Below are 25,440 nucleotides of genomic sequence, written 5' to 3'. Positions count from 1 at the left end.
TGTTGTTGATACAAAATCATCTTTCGAAAGTTTGAGGGCAAATCCCTCTTCAATGATGTTTCTTACGCCACTGTTGGTTTCTATTAATCTACTGCATTACCAGACTATGTTAATGGTTGTTTCTCTTGTTAAACCACAGAAAAAATAATCTGCTCACCCGTCTTTGATGTATTTCCCGGGCGTTTCAAAAGAACCCAAAAGTACTCTCTACTTAATCCGTTTCTTAGGAGTGGGGAGATACTTATTTTTAATGGCTTTGATGCCTTGCAGTGGAGTTTTTTTGGGATTTTGCGACGCCTTAAATAAGGAATGAAAGGAGAAGGCCCAATTTAACAGCCATTATTATTATTATTGGCGCAAATGGAACTTGCTCCACAAAACAAAGATATACATGGTACAACTCATGGATAATATATATGAAAATTATTTCCCTAAAAATTAATTCAGGGATTCAAAAATCTTTTCCTTTGTGAATGATGGGGTACCATAGTTGTGAAACCAATTCCCGACAGCTTCAACCACAGACTCCCCCCTCACTTCTCAGGTACCAGGAGGAGAAAATACTGATCTTGATTCTAAAAGGAAGCTTTGGTTGCTCGTAAAAAATGTCCTAAGACTGACCTATAGAATAAATCAAAAGACATTTGATTTACGAGAACAATAGAATTATATAACTGTGTATATTTTATATCAATCTTTGTTTTTTAGAGAAGTTAAGTACATTTAGGAATAATTTATTTGTAGAGAAAATATATCCTCCTAGGCCTAATGGCACCACAGCAATATTTGATGAAGGCCTTGTATATTATCGCCCACTCCTGCTCGACGGAACCCTTGAGGTCATCCAAATTTCGGTGAAGCTCTTTTCTCGACTACAAACCAAATGACTGGGTCAAATGGGACTCTTTCGGAAGAAAGAGTCCCTGTTTACCAACTACGAATGGACCAAGTAGACAATTTCGTGTGTCTCTTAACTCAGTTGGCCTTGGTTGCTTTTAAAAGCACATGAGAGGTCTTCCCTAAATCTGTCACATACCTCCTCACAGTCAAATCATTGATATTGAGAGCCATTGATTACTGCCTCATCTTCTTGGCTAAACTTTTGATGAAAAGGTGGCCATGTCCTCCATGATTTCGATTTTGCAGTGTCTGTAGATAACAGGAGGCCTCTCAAGGCTCTGACCGGAAGCTACCATGCCTTTAATCTTGTGGACAAGACCCCGGGAGCACCCTACGACCTTCATTATCCCTTTGAAAATTAGGTGTGGAGCAAGTCAGTCACCCTTTGTCTTTTTAGCTCCATGCTGACAGCTGTTGATTTTAGAAAGCTTAAATCTTTATTAATATTTAATCAGAATAGTCCCAACTTTTGATGACACAACCTGGTATTTTGAAATATTCGCCCTAAAGTAATCCTGATTGATTTGTAGCCAAGATTTTTTTCTGTTCTTTTTTTTTGTTCAAGATTGTTTTACGTTGACGCAAAACGTATGTTATTTTAATCAATCTAAACAAAATGATAGCATCAATCAACAGCTGCTTACACAAATGGTGGACGTTTTATATAAGATAAGAGGCTTGTAAATGGCAATTAGTCCACCCCTTTTGAATAGTAATAATCGTAATAAAAGTCAAATTTTATTAACAATTTGAAGTTTCTTTTCCTGGCGGAAAAAATGACTATTTTTTGTATATGGTTTAATTGCTTAAAATATGTGGTACAAAGGTAGCAATTAGTAAAAAAATAAGGTGCCCTTGATGTGCAAAAAGCTACAAAAGAAAGAAGACCTACTGTCCTTGATCGTCGCAGTGGCTGGCTTACGGAAATATTTGTCATACTTTATGATTTCTACATTTTCTCTCTCTTACTCACTAAGAGACACTTTAAGTAATATGAATTAAATATAGATCATCTACACTGTACGTAACAAAAATCCTTCTCACTGTAAATAACGAAGCCTGTATAAAAAGTGAAATTCCATTGTCATTGAAAGTATACAGTGCAAAATGATAGTTTCTGGTTCTGTGATTTTTATATTTGCTCTATGCTTGGAGACAATGTATACGGGGTGCGTAGTTGAAATATGTACACAAGGGATAAATAGGTGATCATTCCTTCCATCAGCCCATAAACTCTGTGTGTACTAACACTTCCCTTATAACAATATTGCAATCCAGGCGAGATTCAGAAGTATGGCGCAATATTACCCAGTTGCTAACCCGCTCGACTTTTCCTTCTGGTCCCTGCCAGACAATGACACCAATGTTGGAAGCACTGAAGGTGTCCGTTGATGAACATTTGAACTCCATGAGTGGCAATTATATTATGGCCACCTGTCAGAGCTTTCAGTCGAACATATAAGCCGCCGTTATCAATGCCGATGGAGGTAAGAATAAAGATTAGAAATGGATTCAATACATGTGTCAACATCTCCCTTATTTTTTGAAATTTTATATGTTAAGACTTTATATTCAAACGGTGTGTCGTTTTCCATTGCGCACCCGTTAGAACAGAGTGCGTTCGAGGTCTAGAATCCTAGTCATCATCATAATGATCCTCGTTGTCGTTACTACAATTCCCCTAATGGAAAGCTGTGTTTCCATGCTTTGATGAACTCTTCATTCAAAGTTATTAATCTGTGACTTTAAGGACATTCAAAGCATATTAAATTAATGTAATCCGAATTTAGTACTTTTCTCGTGTTCCAAGTGTGAGGATTATACCTACGTATACATACATTTATATTGAACAAGGTAGGTTTTGATTTATTTCCATCATACATACTAAGAGGTCAATAAACCATAGCCTACCCTGATAAATTGCATCGTTTAGTCATAATTTAAAATTTGATTAATAAACAATAAGAAAAAAAAGACTTTTTTTTTTTTTTCATATTAAATAATAAATATTTCAAATCGTCAACATTTTATAAGTTAGCTAAAGGTCTATAATTGAGGGTAATCAAATAACAATAAATACAATAAGATACAAAAAATACCTTTATATATAAACAATGTGCCCATATAAATAATATTATTAATAAACAAATGGAAGTCAGAAATGCCTAAAAAATAAATTAATAAAATTTGTCTCAATTATTATGTAGTTTCAAGCACTTTTCCGGCTCATAGCAAACATACCAAAGCGTAGATGGCATATTAAGAACCTCTTTGCAAAATCTGACCTCTCCTTGATTTCATAAAAAAGAAGAATACACTAATATGGGCAGGTGTTTGGCAGTGAGGGCAGTATAACTCACAGGGTGATGTAGAAATACATAGGGTGTTATTAAATTAAGAATATTTCATTAGACAAATTGGAAACATTTCGACAGTAAAATGGTAGGGAAAGCCTGTAGGACTCGTAAGATCTATTTAATATGAACATTAGCCCAGTTTGTTTTTCAACATTTTTTGAGGTTCGATTAAGGATAGTCTGGCAAAGTTGGTAACCTATGCAAAATTCCATCGCTCTGAGAACTCCTCTTTAAGTAGGACATTTATTTCAAGTTTGAAAGGAGACAAAACTTTATTATTTCGTCAATAAAGATTAAAATACTATATTAATCATTTTTTATTAATTATGATAGACATTACTCGAACCTATAAAATATATCCATAAAGTTGTTGTTTTTTTCTAAAACTACCTCCTATGGAGTAAAAAGAGAAAATCAATTTAATCTTTTCTTTATGAAAATGCAAGGAAGTAGAATGCGCTGTATACGCGAGTCATTCTATTTATCGTGTTTTTTTCTCTATTTTTATTTCATAGGACAATTTTAGAAAAAAATTTTTTGTATAGTTAAAAAAATGTCAATCAATATTATTTTATGCAAAACCACTAAAAATGTATTTATATTGACTAGCTAAAGGGTGTCGTTCATTTTCATTAGTTGATGGATATGTGTGACTTCAAGATGACCTTGAAGGGCAATGCAATTTTGCATACGTAATTTTTATACCCTATTGAAACTTGGTCACATTAGTCAGAATCGAAATTAGGAAAAAGTTGAAAAATAAACCCCCTTAATGACCATTGAACAAGAAAGATATGGAAGGGAACAAGTTCTGAAATATCTTGAAATTAAATTCAACTGTTCACAAAAAGGGGGTGAAGCATCAGCTGTAGAAAGAAACTCAGCATTTTATCCTTATACAATTTAGCAGTAATACTCTCTATTCCCAGAGTAATTAGACGTGGCTAAAAGACAAATGGTGCTTTAATAATGTGTGAAACAACTCCCACAGAAATCGTCAGTGTTACTTTATGTTTTTCATGGGCACGTTCATACGTAACTACTCAATGCCTATATAGAAAGATGGGATGTGTCTAAAGAAAAAACTAAGTATAGTGATTAAAATAGGAAAAACAGTTATTGTATGTGCTTTACCTTCTTCTAAAAGAAGAGTTATCGCCTATCTGTGGTGTAAATTGATTAAAAAATATATAATGAAATAAACATGTATGAATTTAAAAATATCTATTATATTTTTTCAGCACTAATGATATTTTAAATATGTAGAAGGTTCTCATCTTTACAGCAGTAATTCATTTCCTCCCCCGCCCCCTAAAAAAACAGGCAGCCGACAAGGGGCTTAATTTAGACATATCATAAGTTTCCCTACAGCCTTTTCCTCGCTCTCTAACACAAATACCATCTCTACTTGTATCATAGAGAAACAATATAGAGAGTCAACAAATTGGAAAAAAATCTTGAAATGAATGTCAGCTGTTATCAAAAAGGGGTGTAGCTACGTTGTTGATTCTTATTGTGAAGTAAATAAATCCCTATAATTTTTAACCGAATCAAAAACTAAATCCTAAGACTAATTTACTTTATGGAAGTACAAAAAAATATGAGGCCTGTCAACACACAAGAAAGCTAGGAACATATTTTTTTTTCAAAATTGAGTGTAGACTACAAGTACAAATTACCTTCAATTACTATTGACAAATTATGCTTTTAAATCCTTGGGAGGCTCCTGCAGATTCCATTGAAAGTAGTCAAAATTGCTATTATATTTTATAGGCCAGTTCTTAAAAAAGTCAGTCATTTTAGTTTTGAACAAACTTCAATGGCCCGTCAACATAAATAAAAAATGTAAATTTTTATATCATAGACTTTTTGTCAATAGGCAAACCTACAAAATCGGTAAGGGATCAAATACTTGAATATTTCTACGATTGAATGTTTTATTGACGGTCAAATACGATTAAAGGGAACTGCCTTTTTTTTATGGAACGTTAACTATATCACAGTCATAAAAAGAATGTTTGCACCAGCTTACAATTTCGGTATTCGTGGGAATTCATCGTTCTCATAAATTCCTATGAAGCTGATAGTAAGCAAAAAAAGGCAAAAACAATTGACTTTATGCGAACTTTTTACGTCAATTTTATTCTAATTAAAGTATTTTATGTTCTAAAAAAGTTGACTATAAGCATATTTTTAAAATAAGTTCTTATATCAGGATTTGATACGCCCCTCCCCCCCTTGAAACAAGCCCCAAAACTCTTGCCGTCACCCCTATTATAAACTAGCAATAGAACCCGGCGTTGCTCGGAGTTATTAGGCGTCGAGGAACATACAAACTTTGCTTTAATAATATTAAAGATAACTCTCACCAAATCCTTTGTGTTACACTTTGTTTTTCATGAGCACACGTAGCCTGTCATCACTCAATACATGGACGTTCTGACCTCAAGAGTAAAAAAAAATCCCAACAGCTTTTCATAGCCTCAAAAATATGATAAGATGAGCCAAGGAGTACTATAGCCCATTGCTAAACCTCATGTAAAGTCAAATTCATTAATGTAAATTTTATATAAAGTGCTTCCGTTTTTTTTTAATTCTTAATTAATATATATATATACATCAGGGAGCACAAAGAGCAGTGAACCTTGTGGACTCTTTTTCATGTATTCAGACATCCATAAATTACTTTTACTTGGTAGATGGCATTAAAGTTGAATGAATGTTTCTTTTTAAAGACTTTTTCACGACGATTTGCAATATTTTTTTTGTAAAAGAATACATGTTTCACTTAATTCAGTCAAGTACACTCAGATGACTGATTATTATTCAAGTTATATACCATGGTCGTCACACTATAAAACCCGTGAGTTGAAGTTATTGTAAATAAGAGTGTAACTATGTTTGTTTTTTTATAAAGAGTTTATTTCATAAAAACCCCTCCCCGGCCAAGACTGCAAACCTTTTTATCTGATCTTAACAATCTCGACTTTTCAATGTACTATAGGGGTTGAAATGTCTCGGACGAGACTAAGAAAGCCCTTTTTTTGTTCAAAATTGGCGTAATAATTTTTTTTAATTCTCTTTATGGGTCTTTCAAGCACTTTTCAAGCCATTTCTTAGCTTGATCAGTATTTTACCATTCAAAAGCAGTCTAAAATGAAACTACAGATTTTTTTTAATCCATTGTTTTAGAAAGCACAAAAGAGGCTACTCACTTAGCACAATAATTTACAAACTAAACATGGGATTGTCATGTTGATTCTAACTAAAAATGAGGTAAATTTAATAAAAAAATAGCACCATCTATGTGTGAAATCTTAAGCTTTTCATCCCATATATTAGAGTACGGAGAAGTAGTAAGTCAATGCAGTTTCCAGGCTCAGAAATGGCTTCCTGATGGTTGCTCCGGAGGTTGTAGGGGGGAGAATTCTACAAGATATTGTATGACAATGTCAATTTCTTATATCTAGTGATGTCCAAATGATGTAAATACGATTGATTTGTATTTTTTGCTTGTATTTAGATTTTTTTTACATTTTCAACATATGAATAGTTATGAGGAAGAATGTGGTCGAGAAAATAACCATCGATAACTGGTTCATTTATGCAAATATTGCCAAAATTATTTAATAAAATGTTCTGGTAATTGTAAATACTTTATTGTACAGTTAAAGTATATGATTTTATGTCCAAAATGCATCGTTTTGCCACATGTATTCTTAAAAATTGAGAATGGACGTTTGATGAAAAAATGAGAAAATTAAAAATTATTCAGAAATGAATAGATATTTCAGTTAAGGACGAATTTTTATATGTCAAGTTTATATGCAAACGAATCTCCAGACAAATGTCCGCAAAGTTTATTTTATTTATGAATCCAATATTTCGTTTGAAGTTCATTTTTTTGCACCTCAAATAACGAACTTGTAATTTTCACCGATGTATTGTTTTGTCCATAACTTTTTTGACTTTGAATAAACTGCGAAAACGTAGTTATTCGCATAGTTGTTTTCCCATATGCCAATCACTTTTTGATAAATAACTCAAACCCCTATTTACTCTCCTTGAGCTACAAAAAATGATTTTATTGTGTTGGGTATAGCATAATCCCCCCTTATATTAATTGGCCCCCTAAAAAAAATGGGTACCAGCGTCTTATCATATTTGAAAGAGGCACCCATGCAAAATTTCAGCCTCCTAGGCTCAACAGTGTGGGCACGCATAAAGGACACACACGCACAATTTTTAATTTATATATATAGTATATACAAAAGATACAGATTACTTATATACATTTGTATTTCGTCAAACAATAATAAATATATTATATGATTATGATTACAGATGCGCCCTCTAGGAATGGATCTAATTCTCTTAATCTCCCTATTTGTATTACTCTTTTTGGATAGTTACAACTGTGGTGAGCCTAAAAGGCTTCTTAAAAAACGTTTTAAGAAGGTTGTCGGAGGAGGAGGCCTTTCTTCTCGAACGGGATTTGAAGGTAAGGGAGGATTAATGCATGAATTCATATGTGAGCAATGAAGTAGAACTTTTAAAAAAATTATCCACTTAGGAGAAAAAATGAATAATACAATTATAATTTTTTTACAATTATAAAATTGTCAAAACTCCAAGAAATGAATAAGTAATTGTCCTCACTCTCTTCAAATGAATTTACACACTTATATGAGGATTAGTGTTGAGACTCGGTCCAAGACCGAATTCTTGTTCGCTTTGGTCTTGAGTCATTTTTAATAAGGTATTTGGACAAATATCTAAAGGTACAGACCACGATCTCAGACCATGGACCAAAGTTCAATCATTCAAACATATTTTCTCCCCTATGCCCCTAATTTGTGAGTTGTACAAATTAAATTAAATTTAAGATATCCCACTTTATATGACGTCATTTTAGGTCGATGTTCACAAACATTTTGAAACATAACTGACCTCAAGTACAATTCATCAATAGAACCAGTCGAAAACGTATTTTTCTTGTCTACCGTACACCGTTACTTCCCTTGCACTTGATGTCAGCTGTTGATGTTTTGGCTTCATTTTCCCGAATCAGTGCTCTGAACGTTGATTGGTTCAATTCGAGTAGCTTTTATTAATCTTTCAATCGTTCTCAAGAATTATTTAATAATAATTCAATAATTAAAAAGAATTGGGAAAGTACCAACTGATTTTAGGGCTTCATTCGATTTATTCTCGTATGAAAGGTTGTGTGATTCACTAAAGGTGCCCACGTCCCATACCAAACTTATTTAAAGTACTGAATTAGTTTCACTAAAAATATAAGAGTAGTTTTTAGTTTTTTGGTTCAGCTATGAATAATCCCAAGAAATTATTGAAGAATAATTTTACAATGTGAAAGAAGTGGCCCAGAATTAGCTTACAACCAACAAATTTTTAATCTTTTTTCCTGTTTCTTTTCGGAGTAAAGGTAGAACGATACAATAAAGATAAGGAGAAGACAGGTCCTAGATCTTTAAAGGACCGAATTACTTCGATTTACTAAAAAATATATAGGATTGTTAGACCATATATCACAACTCCTTGAATATTTTCTTAGAGTCCTTTAATATTTGCAACGAGTCCGGTTCGAGTTCTCGGATTTCTTTTTAGCTCATTTCAAGTACATAATTAAAATGGAGAGTCTATAGTGTGAATGCATTTCGTCAGTTTTGTTAAGCTGTGAAAGTTAACTAACTTAATCTTAACTTGTTTAAAAAATTAAACTGGAAATAAACTTTAATTTAACCAGTTAATATTTATTTAAATCGAAATTAACTTTAACCCTAATGGTTATTAAAATAAAATAAGAATTCACTTTAACATAACCAGTTAAAAAGATAAGTTAACTTGCATATCACTGATTACAGCCCCTCACAGGCAAGAACTACAAAATATGATGTGTCTTTGTAAGGACACCATTAACTTTTTTGATAGTCTGTCCCCAAATTATGTTTACTTTTTTTCTCCCATAAATTGCCCTAGGTAGTTGGATGCGTGACTGATGTAGATTTTTTAAGGATAAAATCCTAATGGATTCTTAGATCGGTCTAGGATTTCTAGACCGAAACTCAGAAGGGCTAAGGATTTGCTTAAACACTTTTTTCAACATGATTTTAGACTTTGCAAATATTTATATATATGTATATATATACTATATTGAGAGTATTTGCTTAAATAGATGGATGAATATACACATAATTATATAATTATACTGTAATTAACAATGTATTTTAAAGAAAATGAACATTGAACAGACAATCCATAAAAAATAATGCCTCACGTAGTAGAACTTGCCATATTTTTTTATTTTTTTTTTTTGTAAATCTCATACAGATGCCTTTTTAGGGGGGCAGTTCTTCTTCTTTATCTCAACAGAGTTATTTACTTCATATCACTACTAATTGAGGCATTACTTAACAAAAAAAAAAAAAAAAAAGACAAGAGAGAATTATGATAATAACGAAAGACGAATATATATATATATTCTTAAGTACATAATAACATTAATAATAGCTTCAAAGTTGCTTTGGAAAAAAAAGCTAAAATAGTTTTTTTCGCAAATAGCATATTTAAAGTACTTAGTACAACAAACATTTTATAATAATCATGTTTTGTTTTTTTTCTTGTTTTTGTTAGTTGGTCATATTCATGCAAAAAAAACAATATTATGTGAACAATTGATTTTTTAAAGACTCAAGCACTAAAAAGGCAAAAAAACAAATCACTTCTGATTCATTTCTCCCTTTGTTTTAGTGGAAAAAGTATTTATACATATATATTAAATAATAATATGTCAAAGAATGTGATTTTTAAAAATCAAAACGTTTTGTCAAATATTTCAAACATTTTTTATATGAAAAATTGATTTATATTATTAGGCGTCAACAAACATACACACTTTGCTTGTATAGGTGACTAAACAGTTTATCTACATATATGTTATATCATAAATATATTTATTGTCCTGGTTTGTCTTAAAATTGATCTTCTTTGACTTGAAGTTGTTTGGAATTCATTTTTTTACATGGAATAACTCAAGATTAATATAGCTACAAGCTAATAACATAATGTATTCGGACTTACTAGAATTTTCAATTTGATGTATCGTACCGACTGCTGGGCAAGAGAGGCAGATTTTTGACCAAACACAACCAATCATAGTCTATGACGTCACATTTGTTACAATTTTCAATTTGATGTGTCGTACCGACTGTAGGGCAAAAAAGACAGATTTTGACATAAAACGCAACCAATCATGCATTATGACGTCAAAATTAAAAAGCGTGGTGGAAGTTATACATGATTCGTATACGCGTTATGGTATAAACTTGTATTTCTATTAACCTTGGAATAACTTAACATGTGGGTATTTTAATTGAATTTGGATTAATAGCATGGTGTTTCTTATGATGATGAATTCGAAACTTTTTTCTTTTAACAGCGTAAATACTTTTGGATCATACTAGGTCCTCATTAACGATTTGTTACATTCGGTCCACGAGTTCTGACGTCCGGGAACGGTCACTTCAAACTTTGACCTAGCCCGCATTGCTGTTGCCTTAAAATCGCCTTGATATGATTCAAATTCCCATCCTAATGTTTGAGCAATTGTTATGTTATCACTTCTGGTACAGATTCCAAGGAGGCCTCCGTGCCTTTCATAAATATTTGGAGAAATGAATGTCATTTTTTTCCAAATTATGTAGGTTTGAACAAGCTATTTAATTTAAAAAATCAACTTCCAAAGTGCCCCCGTTTGCCTAAGAGAGTGCGCCAAAGTGGTAACACATGTATATATATTCCTATTATCCACATGTTGTCAGTTTTTTGTCATGTCTCAACGAAATAAATGACACTCCGTCGAAATTACCATGGATTCACATCGATAAAAGTGTCCCTCAAGTTTACAAACTTCCTTTTCCTTTTTAATACCCAGATGTGTAATTTGGATAACACCGATGATTATAAAGAACCATTATTCAATTGGAACAATATCTCCTCCCCCAATCCTCAAATTGTTTTTTTTAAGCTATTGCATTTGATGCACAAACATTGTTATTAATAGATATTATGTCTGTTTGATATTATTGCACATAATGAGCGTTAAGTTATGATGAATTGCACCGGTTCTAAGGACTATGATATCATGAAGGGTGACAAAATGGTGAGGAACACACTGAAGTCCTAGATGGTTATCCAAGAACTTTAGGACTACACCAGCGCCAACATCTGGCCTCCCAACAGCTCCGACTACAATCCCTGCGACATCTACCAGCCACAAGTTGCAGTATAACAGAACAGCAAGCGAACTTCTTGCAACACAGTGGCCGAGTTAAAGCATGGCATAATCGTGATTTTCAACAAGTTGCCCGGGGACCAGATTAAGTGCGCCTGCAACAGGTCCAGGCTAGAAAAGCTTATCACCTCCGAGGGTGGCTACTATGAGTCGAATTTGTAGCCAGAAGACACAACATTCAAATGGTTTTTGCATTTTTTGATTTAATAAATAATTAAAGATATAAGGGATTGTTTTTTTAACTTTTTGAAATGTGTCAAAATATCGTATCGATCCTGTACATAAATATCCCTTCAAGAACAGGAGAACGGTCAATTATAGTGCTTGAAGTAGATCGGTAGAGAGAGAGTTAAAGTACATTATCATCCAATCATGACTTGTCCATTCACATTGTACTTAAATACATATTATGTAGTACATGGGTAGATACATGCCTAAATCAAGCAACAAAAAGTCCATTTGAAGAGAAATAATAATTACATATTCAATAATTATTATTATATTAAGGGAAGACCGTGGCTCTTGGAATAGGATTTTTTTAACTCAAAAAGGCACAAAATTTACATTACAATCTGCATTAACAAAACAAATTTAATATGTATGTTGTTTACATAAACGAGAACTCATTTTAAGAAAAACGTGTATATTTATAGCTCAGCGTCTCATATTAAAAAAGAAAAGAAAAAGTGAGAATTTATATTAATAAAGCAAAGTTTGTCTGTCCTCTCTCTCTGTATGAAAAGCAGTCCCGGGTTGCACCGCACTTGGCTCTCTAATATATAAATTAAGCTTATTTTCATCTAAGAAATTAAATGTAATTGTAGTAATGAACCATTGCAGATATTTGTATTTATAATCGAACCTATATACAGGGTGAACTGTCTATAGTGCTCCCTGATGTAAATCATCCACATATTTTGTACGAAGAAATAACAATGTTGTTGTATTTATGGCATATTTAACACATTGGTGTGTTGTATTCTCCAAGGGAGTAGTACCTTCAAGTGTGAGTAATATTATTGCAATATAGGAAGAGCAGGGGGGATAAATAGGTTAAGGCTTCTTAAAATATGGCTGAATACTCTCCGCCATCAAAGACTACTGGAGGGTTTGGAACTACTGTTTCATATTCGAGGGGTTCCTTGGATGTATGTGATGCTTGGGCAATTAGCAACATCTAATTTTTAACTATCCCGCAGTGGCCTTGGGATCCCGGGCAACACGAAGGCTGTGTACTGCCCATCACTGTTTTTGTTAAAAACCACAGCTAAGGAACCTCTCTTATACCACAAACTAGTTCAAAGCACAATGGTTTGGCTGGGGTCTCGGAGTTAGTTATATCAAAAAATAGTTCCACACCCTTGGGTTGTGCAGGGTACTTGAGTGAAACCCTGGATACTTAAAAACCACCTCCAAGGTATTACATATATCCAAGGAATTACTGATATAATAATGATAATAATTAATTCGGGGAGCGGTGATTTGTTTGTTTTTGAAGGTGAGCGCTCGTGAGAGTGCAGTACTCATCAGACATCCCTTCTTACTTTTTTCTCAATAACCATTATTATTATTCCTTCCTTCTTGAGGACAGAACACACATGATTTGATACAAATATTGAGTAGTTACGTGTGACTACAAAGAATGTCTTAAAGAGTTATCTTTAGCAGTTGTAATGACCATAAAAGACAAATACTAATTCTTTCCAAAAAGAAGTGATTTTTTTTAATTTCTCCATTTTTTTTAGGTGGGGTTAAGTCACTCCAGCCCCCCCCGGAGACCCCCTGAGATATTTGCTATAAATAATATTAAGCTAATTTATAATGTGTTATGATTGATTATGAAATTTGAACAAAATACGGGCAATTTTTTTACAGGGCAATTCTCCACGGCAATTTTCTAGTAGACAATTAGAGAAACTAGAAACTCTCACGAGCTCTCACCTTCAAAAACAAACAAATCAGCGCTCCCCGAATTAATTATTATCATTATTGAAGTTAAACAGCGTAACAGGTTAAGCAATCCATCGTTTGTATAAATATTAAATCCTAAAATTCTACTGACGTCATATCAAAAGAATGATTTTTAATAACAAATCTAAAATAGTTCAAAAGATGATACCTTCTTTTCTATACATCTTGATTGGTAGTATAATGAACGAATCGTATTTTCCTTAGCAGTTGTCATTATTATGTAATTCCTGAGTAGTGAACATCTTTTCCATATTTATTCGATTATATTCAAAACCTGATTGAACGCTCGTTTGGACTCATAAAAGAAGTATTGTATCCCTCAGGATTTGTTGCAGAGTTAAAATTGCAGGTTCTTGTTGGCCTCAGAGTAGAACTAGTAGAGAGTAATTTTATTAGGGCCGTCCCGAGAGGACTGCAGTGTTTTTTATACCGATCCAACACTAATCAACATTTAAAAATCCTAAAGTACGAATATAAGAAAGGGTATTATAGAGATGATGAAGAAGAAGATGAACCCCGCTCAGTTACATTCTACATACAACATCTAACCATCCATACAATCACTATTCACTTCCACTAAGTATGACCTTGTGAAGATAAAGAATAAAAAGAGAAAATTATCATTTTTATTATTATATATGATCAAAGATATGAAATAATATTAATAATAAAAAAAAGTTTAATAATGAGATACTGTACAAGAAACCTGATTAAAAAGAAGAAGAAAAGAAAGAATTGTTATTAAAAGATTACATCATTTTTGTCTGTTCAATGTTCATATATATATATGTATTATATACATAGATAGATAAACTCCCTTCTCCTTCTCATGAAATCCATGAAAAGATGATGGGATGCCTTATCTTACTACTAACATAAGTATAATTGTTATGAAGACTATTATTGAAAGGGTTTTGAAGTATACAAATTAAAGAAAATACCCGGTTCGAACTATTTTTTGAATAAAAAAAGTTCTAAAGGCACGGCCTTATCTTACTAACACAAAAAAAACCTTTGTATTTTGTTGTCAGCTGTCGATTCTCTCTTCTTCCTTAATACGTCATGGCTATTTCATAATTGATTCTTTCTGATAAATACACAAAGTGACAAGTTATTCTATACATATGCTCCGTTTCCAAAAGAACAGGAATAAAATTTCTTCCTTGATCCCTCGTCGTTTATATAATAAATATATATATTGGGCATTTTGTTTTTCTATGAAGACATTTTGGCTATTTCTTCATAGAAATAATATAATAACTACTCTTTTAATCAAATATTACGAAGCAATATTATATTACAGTATCGAATAAGATGCTATGTAAATTTTTTTTAACAATATGACATTTCTTTTAAAAATGGTGAATAAATACTATGACAATGATATTCTTCAAAGACATAAATAGCGGTTGGCACAACTGACCTATTGGGCTAACTACCAGATGATTTTGGGCCTATTTTTTCTGTTTCTTTTTAGAAGAAAGGTTGCGTGATATAACCAAGAGAACGACGTGAGGGGTATCCTATATAAGTGTGCCTGCACGTCATACTTTCTCTTTCTATCTCAAAATTGGAGAGACCAACAGAGGATAGTTGAAATTCAATTTTGTTAACATTTGATTGTACGCGGCGTTAGCTTGCTAACACACAAAAATGCTCAATTTTTGTGTGTTGTCAGCTGTGGATTCCCTCCTCTCACTTGATACGTCATGGCTATTTCATAATTTATTATTTTTGACAAATAAATGAAGTAATAATTAGGACTATTACACTATTGCTCCGTTTCCTAAAGGGCAGGACTACAATTTCTTCTTGATCCCTCCTCGTTTATATACTAAATATATTGGCATTTTATTATTTCTATGAAGAAATTTTTTTATATATTATAGAATTACAAATGAATAGTTACACATTTAATAAAATATTAATGACAATATTATTATGGAGTATCGTATAAAATACTACGTATTATTTTATTGTGATGGATCTAAAATAGGCGTAGTAAACAGTTTTAACTACAATACGACAAGATTATTTCGGTCCAGATCAGTTCTTTCATTTCAACGGTTTCGATTTCGGTATACTGTCTCGATTCTTTTTTATACAGACTCAGTTTCGTTTACAGGCACTTATAACAAGGGGCGTTACTAGAAAATTCGGGCCCAGGCAATGATATTAGATAGAAAGAGGGCTCCAGCTACCTTATTCGCAGACTGCGTAGTATCCCAAGTTCCTAACAGGGCCCCGAAAACTAAGGTTGCTTAAGGCATTTTTTTTTCAAAGTGGGGCTCATGAGGAGAAGCTAGGGGATTTGCAGGAAGACGGAGAATTAAGGATTGCTTTCAGTCTATATATACGTATATCATATGTTTCTTATAAAGGTTCTTATAAAAAAGTATTCGTGTAGGGAGGCCTTTGCTTAGTAACGTTTGGGAAACTCTGGCTTAAGAAATATTATTGTTATCACAATATAGGGGTCCGTCAAGCTTAATAGCGGACCTGGATTCATAATCTACCCAATCCCTAGCATCTTTTATTTACAGCGTCTCGTACCTAAAAACACCACTTTTCCAGATCTATAAGAAGCCCTTAGCTATGTATTAGAAACTCAAATACAACTGTATACCCCTGGCCACCTAAAAAAAATCATAGGAAAAATAATGCAATTACACAAAAAAAAAAAAACCTCAGAAAATTGAGTTATTGATTAAAACTAATTTATTTTTTATAATATATATTGTATTTCCTTCATATATTATATATAAGAACAAGAGCACAAGAACTGAACCCGATAAGCAATATATTGCGATCTCGGTTCGAATTTGTCGGTTCTACAAACCGGAGCCGCTTACACCGCTAGATTAATAAGAGCACATCCTTACAATTAGACTATTGAGAATATTTCTCTTATCAACAATGTATTAATTAGTCAGAACATTCCTTCAATATATGTACATATTTTTCAATAAAAATAATATTAAACTCCGGTTCGATCTTACTACTATTATTTAAAAAGCGTTGTCATTACTAACGTGTAATACACAAACCTAATCACTACACCACAAAGGCATTCCTCCAAATTAATAAATGTTATTTAGACTCTAAATAAAGTTTCTCAGAAAGAATGTAATCATAGCCCGTTTGATCTAAATATTAGTTCCATCTATTATGAACACTATTCAGAAGATTTATAAGTCATTTAGTAATTGTAGTCATTGTATACTCAACCTTATCTTTCAAAAAAAAGGGGTCCGATCCGAATTTATATGCTTCGTTGACGGAAGTAATAATCAAAAATAGGAGAAAATCCCAAGAATATTTTTTTAAATTGATATATCAATACATACAAACCAAGACTTTATAGACATAATTGAGTCCATTTTGGAGTTATTATTCAAATTAATGGGATAAATTAAGATACCCAAGACTTTTACTTATCGTTTAAAATCTTTATTTGATTTAAGAGACTTATATTGGACCCGGTATGGCTCCTTTCAGCCATAAAATGTATCATTCTTTTAGCTTGAAAATATTTTTTGGCTACTTTAAGTGCAATGCTAATAGTATTCATATGCATTTTTTTGACTTGCCGATTCTTTTGAAGTTGGTAGCATAAAGTGTGAATGTTCTTTTCTTAAGCTGTTATCATATTTTTAAAATTAATTTTGGCTATTTTAAGTCCAATTTGCGAAACATACCAAGGGAGCAAAAGAATAATTTGTTCATGGAAATTGAGGATAATTATTTGTCGAAGAAAACAAATGTAATATAGACTTAATTTTGAGAAATATCCTTCTAGCTTGCTGTTATACTTATACGAGTGTGGTCTGAAAAGTTTCCGGCCTAACAAATATACAAGAAATTTCTTCGGATTTTTTTATTTTTTTATCCCTCCATGTTGTAACTCTACACACTTCTTCCAGTGAGGCTCCTATCTCTGTAACCCGTGCAAGTAGTACTCGGCCTTTTTATCTGCAAAATAATTGATAAGTAGACAATGTTTGTTTTTGGCTCAATTACTCCGACTTAGACGCGTCAAATTTACAGACAAAAAACTTTTATATGTCTGCTATTATTTGATTCTATTATACGGTTCCACTTTCAAAAACAAATATTTAATGACATGCTCGAAACTCGATTTTGTCAATACTCACGTCTACTCACTCAAACAATTGTTACGTAACAACTTAACAAAATATATTTTATTTACGAGTGTTTCTCAGACTACCCTCGTATATATAACCCCCAGCCTTCATACATATATTTGAGTCAATTATAGGCTTATTATTCAAACTTATTGGAGGAGTTATGATCTTAAAGAATTTTGACTATAGTTTAGAAAATTTATTTGATTTACGATACTTACATTGGCCCAAATATGTGGCCTCTTTTTAACAATAAAATCAATTAATTTCTTGGTTTTTTATTGCAAAGTTAAGTGTAATTTGCAGGTTCATAAAAATAATTACTTCATATATGTAAATTGACAAATATACGTTAGGAATACAATTGCACTTCACATTCAATCTTAAGAAAAATCATTTCTAGCTTCCTTTTGTCTTGATTGGCCATAAACATACATATGTTAAAGAATATCCTCTTATTTACCCAATATTTGGTAGACATATATTGTATGCCTATTATTCAAACTCAGGGGATTTGCTAAGATACCCAAGAATTGATTCCCGGTAATTTTCCCTTATACCTTTTAACCTCAGGACGTTTAGCCTTAAAGCCATTTTACCTCAAGGATATTTTGCCTTAAATATAAATAAATAAGGTGTATAAGTAATTATTGTTCTGGTTTTTTTTTGGTTAAAATTGATATTCAACCTTGAATTTTTTAATCAAAATATGTAATGTGTATAACTTTAATACGCGTTAAATGATTTTCTTCAGTTGGACTAAAACTGGAATTATTCTCATGCCTCGCATTAAGCTGTTTGTCAATCCATGAGCCTTTTTAACATCAATAGTACATATCTAAGAATAATTAGTAACAAAGTAGTGATTGCACTTTTTCTGTTCAAATCGTTGACCTATTTTATTTTTCTTACTATACTAATTTTAATTACAGTTTTGTCTCTCGTTCGAACTCATTACATAGTGAAATTTTGATAGTATGTATCTATTGAAATTTTGGACATAAATCTATCAATGTTTATATACATTTAAAGGCGAGGCCCAATGGCCTTAAGGCAAAATGGTTTAAGGGAAAATCTTCAGGCAAAAGTACCATGTATTCCAAGAGTTATAACTATAGTTTAGAATCTTTTTTTGATTGAAGAGACTTCAATGTGTATCAAAATAGCCTTTCAAATTAAAGTTGTCGATTTTGTATTCTTTTAATTAGTTAATAAAAGTATTCTCTTCGACATTTATGAGTCCTCTTCATCGAATCTAACTTTAAATGGCGCGTACATAGCAAACAGCTCGTAAATCCACTAGATGAAAGGCTCCTCGTAAACAATTGACAACCAAGGCAGCCCGTAAATCTGCTCCTTCTACTGGTGGAGTGAATAAGCCTCATCGTCCGGGTACTTTGGCTGTTCGTGAGATTCGTCGCTACCAAAAATCCACAGAGTTAGGATCCGTAAACTTCCTTTCCAACGTCTTGTTAATGAGATTGCTCAAGACTTTAAGACGGATCTTCAGTTCCAAACTGCTGTTATTGGTACACTTCAAGAAGCCTCTGGAGTCGTCTATTTGTTGAATCTCTTCAAAGACACCAACTTGTGCGCCATTCACGCCAAACGTGTGCCCATCAAGCCCGAGAATATACACAAGAACTCTCATTTCCTGCATAATATTGTTGTATATAATATTATACGAAATCTTAAGTCTTCTTGATGAATACATTTGTTGAGATCATTGTACATTGAAGGTTTATTTATTTATTATTTGACGTTTTGTGGAAATCAACATTGTTTTTTAGAGTAAAAAAAACAAACTAATTCGTTCATACAAGATGATGATAATTACTCGTATAAGAATACAAATGTGATGGATTCTCAATTTGTAGAAAATTCATTGTAGCTTCCTTTAATGTTGATGGCCTACACATCTATGAGAAGGCCCCAAAGAACTCATTGTTATTCTCCTTTTCTTAGCCGTGAAGGAATTTAGAATTGATGTCTTTTCGCTATTGATATGATATGGGTTTGGGGTTATCATTTTACTAATACATTTAATGTCGATTGATTTTTTTGGGTTTGTTTTTTAACCAGGTTACATTTTTTTGAGTAGTGCTTCTTATTGTGATCCATATCCGTCACATATGTAAGATTCTTTATAAGTAAGGTTATGAATGGTTTGTAATAATATTTGTATTGAAATACTTGAGCGTTTCACTCGACGCTGACTTGAATTATTTATTTGTTTATTTAAAGAGATCAAATGAGAAATTGTCAAAATTTCCCTTTTTTTTATTATTGTAGAACTCTCTTACATAACAGTTAATCATCAAAAATAATAACAAATAATAAATGAGAGGTAATTAGACGCAAGAGCCGTTCTAAGAAAGATTTACAAGTCGAGTACTCTTGACAAAAAAAATGTAAATAATTTATATCTATAATTCATTATGTGTAGAATATATGAAATTAAAACTTTCCAAAAATAACCCTTAACATTTTGATGAACATGACAACGGGATGAATGATGACAGGATGTTCAACTCTTGCATAGTAAACACACTCTATGAGTAGGAGATGAATGATTAGAGTTGTTGAAAATATGACCAGCTGGTATGGTTAAAAAATGGTATAAAAGACAATGTACTCATGGTAATCCTGACAGTTTGACCAAGAATGTTTGTTTGGAGGGGATCAGCTTGGCTGTTAGTACGTTTCCAGGGGCGTCCGTAGTATTATATATATACTTGGTTTTGAAAAAAAATTTCGAGTTTTTTTTTAACATTAAATTTGATTGTAAATTGTTTATAAATGTATAGAAAATTGGCATAAAATTTAAAAAAATTCACAAAAAAATTAAAAAAATCAATAGTCATTTGCAAAAAAAAAAAAAAATTGGGAAAAAAATTTCAAAAATCCATTGCTACTCAAAAAAAATAATTTTTTTGAAAAACAGTTCCAAATATTAAATTTGATTGTAAAAATCTTTTAGAAAATTCACAACAAATTAAAAATTTTCGACAAAAATTTCAAAAATCTACAACACCTCACAAACAATTAAATTTTATTATAAAAATTTTAACGATCTATAGAAAATTGAAAAATTTCCAAAATCCATAGTTATTCGCAAAAAAATATAATTTTTTGAAAAAAAAAAATCAAAAATCTATAGCTTTTCACTAAAAATATAATTTTTTGCACAAAAATTTCAATAATTCTACAGTAGTTAACAAAAAATGATTTTTTAGGGTGCAAAAATTCCTGACAATTTTTGTAACGTATTGGAGGAGATCAGCGTCAATCAGCTCTATCATAAAGAGGGAAAAGGAAATAAACAAAGACATTTACATAAACTACTACGATGTTGATCTTCAATTCCAATCTGAACTCCCAAGTAAACCTTCATTGCTACTCTCTGAAGTATTTTGAATAAATATTACAAAATGACCATTTTATATTCATTTAGAGTAGATAGATCAAAAGCGCGGGATTTCTTTGTTAACCCCTGTTTATAATCAATTGATTATAATTAAACAGAGACAAAAAATGCGAATATCTGGTTCATGATGATCTTTCAGTGCTGCAAACGTATTGCATCATCTTATCATGTATTTTTCTTTAAATATTTTTGTACGAACTACTTTCTGATCTATTTACCTTCTGCTATAAAGGGGGCAACCTTCTGAATATATTTAAAATTGAATTACAGCAGGGAAAATATAATAATTATACTTAAATTAATATATAAATACTTAATTATGCATTTGTAAATCAATTTACACCAAAGATAGAGGAGAATTCTTCTTTTAGAGGGAGATGTAAACACGCCCGCAACTTATTAAATCATGAACAAAAAGAAAAAAGAGCACACGCATCCACTGTTTTGCTTTTTCAAACCGATTAACTTCGTTTTTCTTTAAATAAATCCCTTCTTTACTTATTACTACCTTCCTGTCCAGTTCACTCTCAGTCTAGTCAAGTTCAGTCCTACATATCAGTCCTAAAAACTTATAAAGTTTATCTTAAATCAGTTTAAGTAATAGCAGTCCGAACGAACGACCTTCTTAAGGACCGGTTCCAGTACTGGACTAGCCCGAATAAATAAAGACTGACACATCACTACTTATTACCATCTGCAACATTATTTGGAATACTAAATTGTCAATGAGTATATTTTTTCGGAGGAAAATAACTTCCTTGAAAATAAACAAAAAAGTATAATTAGACTTGTTATTCACTCATTTTCCAAAAAAGAAAGAAAAAAAAATCGAAATCCATCCTGCTTCGTGTATTTTAAGACCTATAAGTATTTCCTATTTCCCGTTAAGACTCCAAAAAGACTACAAGTGTATCACTCTATCCCATCACAACGCACATCCTTAAATATGTCTACCGATATTAGGTTCAGGAAAAAGTAATTTCGTATTTCCCGCCCATTTTTTAAATCTAAGTACATCCAATCATACGATAATGCGTTTTGAAGGTGTGAATATATTCTACAAACACATTATTCACCGTCTTGTCCCTGATTGGTTCATTCCTGAATTATCGTGCGTCGAGAAGGGAGGTCAGAAAGGAAGAAACTTACCATATTTAACATTTCTACTACCCGAAAGGTAAAGACTAGTGTTGGATTTCAGTCTGGAAATCCTAGACCGATTTGAGACGGTTTTATTTTTTGTTGGACCGAATTATTTCAGTCCTCAAAAAAGCTTGGTCTGAACTGGTCTCATATACAAATTCAGTCTTGATGGGTACGAAGGAAAAGTTCGGTCTAGATCGGTCCGAATGAAAAATTTGGTTTTGTTCGGTCCGAAACAAAATCGATCTAAATCGGTCCAAATGAAAAATTTGGTCTAGTTCGGTCCCAAAAAAAATCGGTCTGGACCAATTTTACTGATAAATTGTTTAAAACATGGCATCATATGTTTCTTCAAGTACAATGACGTTATACAAAGTTTAAACAGGGATAATTCCTATGAATTTTGATCCCACCGTCTCTTATATGCATACAGTATTTGATCTAGAACTTATCGCGTGCTTTTGAGATTTAAAAAAAAAAATGAATGACCGTTGGTCTGGGAAAAAAAAAAAATAATAGTCTCTCATAATATATGAGACCGAATCAAATCGGTCCATAAAGTGAGACCGAATCAAATTGGTTCATAAAGTGAGACCGAATTAAAGTCGGTCTACAAAGTGAGACCGAATCAAAATCGGTGTACGGTCTGAGATCTCAGCCTGGACCGAAAAATCGGTCCAAATTGGTCTAGAAAAAATCACTTAAGACCGAATTATTAAAAACGCATCGAAAGCTACGAAGAAAATTTGCAATGTTTACGGGGCCGATACTCTTTTGCATCGTGTTGCACAACAGACTTAGGCTATTTTTTTCCCTGCTCCATTCCGCTCTCTTTTTTGAACTACTCGACTGTTTGAAGTTGGCGATCAAACAGAAGCACCCAGCCATTGGTGAATAACAGACATCAAGACAACACCAGACCTTATATATCTTTGATGACACGCCACTTGGCACCATGTCCCTACCACTTATTCTTATCTATGGCCAATGTGCTTGGTGTTACAAATTTGGCCTTAATAGGAGCCTGTGAAAATTGGTTGTGCGAGTTTTTGATAAATATGACCAAGGGTTTCTACAAGATGGACATTATGAAGTTGGGCCGATTTAAAGCTGTTTAAGATGACGTGCAGGAAGGATATTTTAAAGTCCGTGACATTGTTACAGATCAACAAAACCTTCTCAATATGAAGTCTATCAGCAGGGGACTCCTCAAAGGGTGCTGGAGGGGTTGTACCCCAAAACGAATGATTTTTTTAAATTCTAGAAATTTTTTTATTGGAAACAAATTTTTTATCAGAAAAATAAACAATATATTTTATTTACAAATACATACAGGGAGGGGGAGATCTTTAAATTAATGACGTCCAAGGATTTTCTTGTTTATAAAAACGCAATAAGCGGTGAGTTGATATTTGAAAGTATAGCTCCTTTTGTTATGAGATCCTTTTTTCGTAAAAATGAAAAAAGAAATTAATTTATTTTATTTCATGTTAAAAATGATATATTTATTTATTTGAATAAGAAAAGTGATTGATTGTTATAACTAGTATATAGCAAGTATTATCATTGCTAATACAAAAGGTAACTAACGAAGTATGTAATGAGATGATAAAAAAAAATAATAACACTACACTTTCTGAAAGAAAGTAATATGTATTTTTTTTTAAGAGAGGTAGTTTTAATTAGAGCTAAACAGTTGTATATATATTTAGATATTAGTGTTGGGCTTCGGTCTGAAAAGTATACACCGGTTTGATACCATAATGATTTTTAGTGTCACAAGCAATAACTACCTACATGCTCTGGTGAACAGACTCCAAAATACTGACAATGAAGGGCGTGCCCATGGGGTATATTGCTGTCATGATGACAGCTTGGAGAGTATCCAAATTTGAATGAGAGATGCCGCCAACATTATTGTCCAATCCAGCCCAAGCTGCAAAGTACTGGGGGTTTCGGCCAGGGATGGAGGAGGGCCACATAGAGCCATGCCAGAAGTCCGCCATATTGTTATTACCAATGACCTGGTTCTTCCTGGCTGTAATTGACCTCTTGATATTATTGACATTAGGGAGGAAGATGTCGGCACTGATAACAGACCAAAGGAGATCGCAATCGTCACGCCATTTTAGCTCCTGCATTTATACACTTGGAGCCATGGGATAAAAACAAAAGTTGCTTATTTTTGTGTCAGCTGTCATTTGATTTGAAGACCTTGTCGTTAAAAGAACAAAGATAAAATTGTCTTTTAATGCCACTGCAAGTTTTTGGGTCCCGGCTTTGAATAGACTGGAATTACTCCGATCTCCAGCTTCAACTCTAATCCCAAGAAGACGCAATATTGAGATTCTCCATCTTTCATTATCATGAGCAAACGGACTAATTGTTACTCCATGTTTTCTTAGATATTCCATTCTCAAGAGCCCGATAATAATGATAATGGATTTAGAGAATAAATAAAAATCCATGTTTAAGGTGCAAAGTTTAAATGAAATCATACGCGTTCTACATCATATTTTTTACGAGTCTCTTTGATTTTTTTTCAAAACAATACGGATTTTGGATTCTTTTTTTTTTAAATATGCATATTTTTTTCAAAAATCCAAAATGCGCATTTTTTTTTTCAAAAAATCAAAAATCCCCAAATCGATATTTGCAAAAAAATAGTACTTGTTTTTTATTTTTACAATATTTTTTTCAGCAAATATGCTTACAATTGCTTTGGGCTGTAAATCCAAAGCATTTTTAAGTGGCCGAATACATTTGTTATAGTTATTGACAGCTGACACCAAACACAGTCTGTATTTTCAGGGACGTCTGCAGGATAATATATAGATTTTTTCACTTAAAATGACGGAATATTTGGAGAGAAATGTTAAAAATTCAATGAAAGTTACTTTTTTGGGGAAAAATTGAAAAATCATATGTCAAAAATTTAATTTTTTCGAAAATTTTTTCAAAAATCCACAGTTCACAAAAAATGTTACATTTTCTATTAAATAGCTACAACCCTCCAGCCCCTCCTCCTCCCGCGGACACCCTTGATATTTGTGTTTAAGAAGTAACCCTAGCCTGAGATTGAGATCTGGACCGTAAATTCCCATCAAAACGGTTCAAAAAAACATCACTTAAAACCAAACCGAACAAAAAATTCGGTCTCGGACCGAATTTTCAACACTAATA

The 25,440-nt window shown here is 32.4% G+C and overlaps 1 protein-coding gene across 4 annotated transcripts in view; it reads left to right on the top strand.

Moving 5' to 3' along the window:
- Nucleotides 1–2,692: 2,692 nt before the first annotated feature.
- LOC121125796 (uncharacterized) overlaps nucleotides 2,693–25,440 on the top strand; it is a 196,619-nt gene continuing 173,871 nt past the window's right edge. For all 4 annotated transcript variants that reach the window (XM_040721025.2, XM_040721029.2, XM_040721024.2 and 1 more), the window contains exons 1-2: nucleotides 2,693–2,754; nucleotides 7,602–7,758. In XM_040721025.2, coding sequence (XP_040576959.1) covers nucleotides 7,602–7,758 — 157 coding nt within the window. In that variant the 5' untranslated portion in view covers nucleotides 2,693–2,754. The remainder of the gene's footprint in view (nucleotides 2,755–7,601; nucleotides 7,759–25,440) is intronic.

The sequence above is a fragment of the Lepeophtheirus salmonis genome, chromosome 11 (assembly GCF_016086655.4).
Source record: "Lepeophtheirus salmonis chromosome 11, UVic_Lsal_1.4, whole genome shotgun sequence".
In the NCBI taxonomy this organism is placed as follows: domain Eukaryota; kingdom Metazoa; phylum Arthropoda; class Copepoda; order Siphonostomatoida; family Caligidae; genus Lepeophtheirus; species Lepeophtheirus salmonis.
The sequence above is the reverse complement of the archived record's forward strand: the minus strand, read 5'-3'. Positions and strand labels throughout refer to the sequence as shown.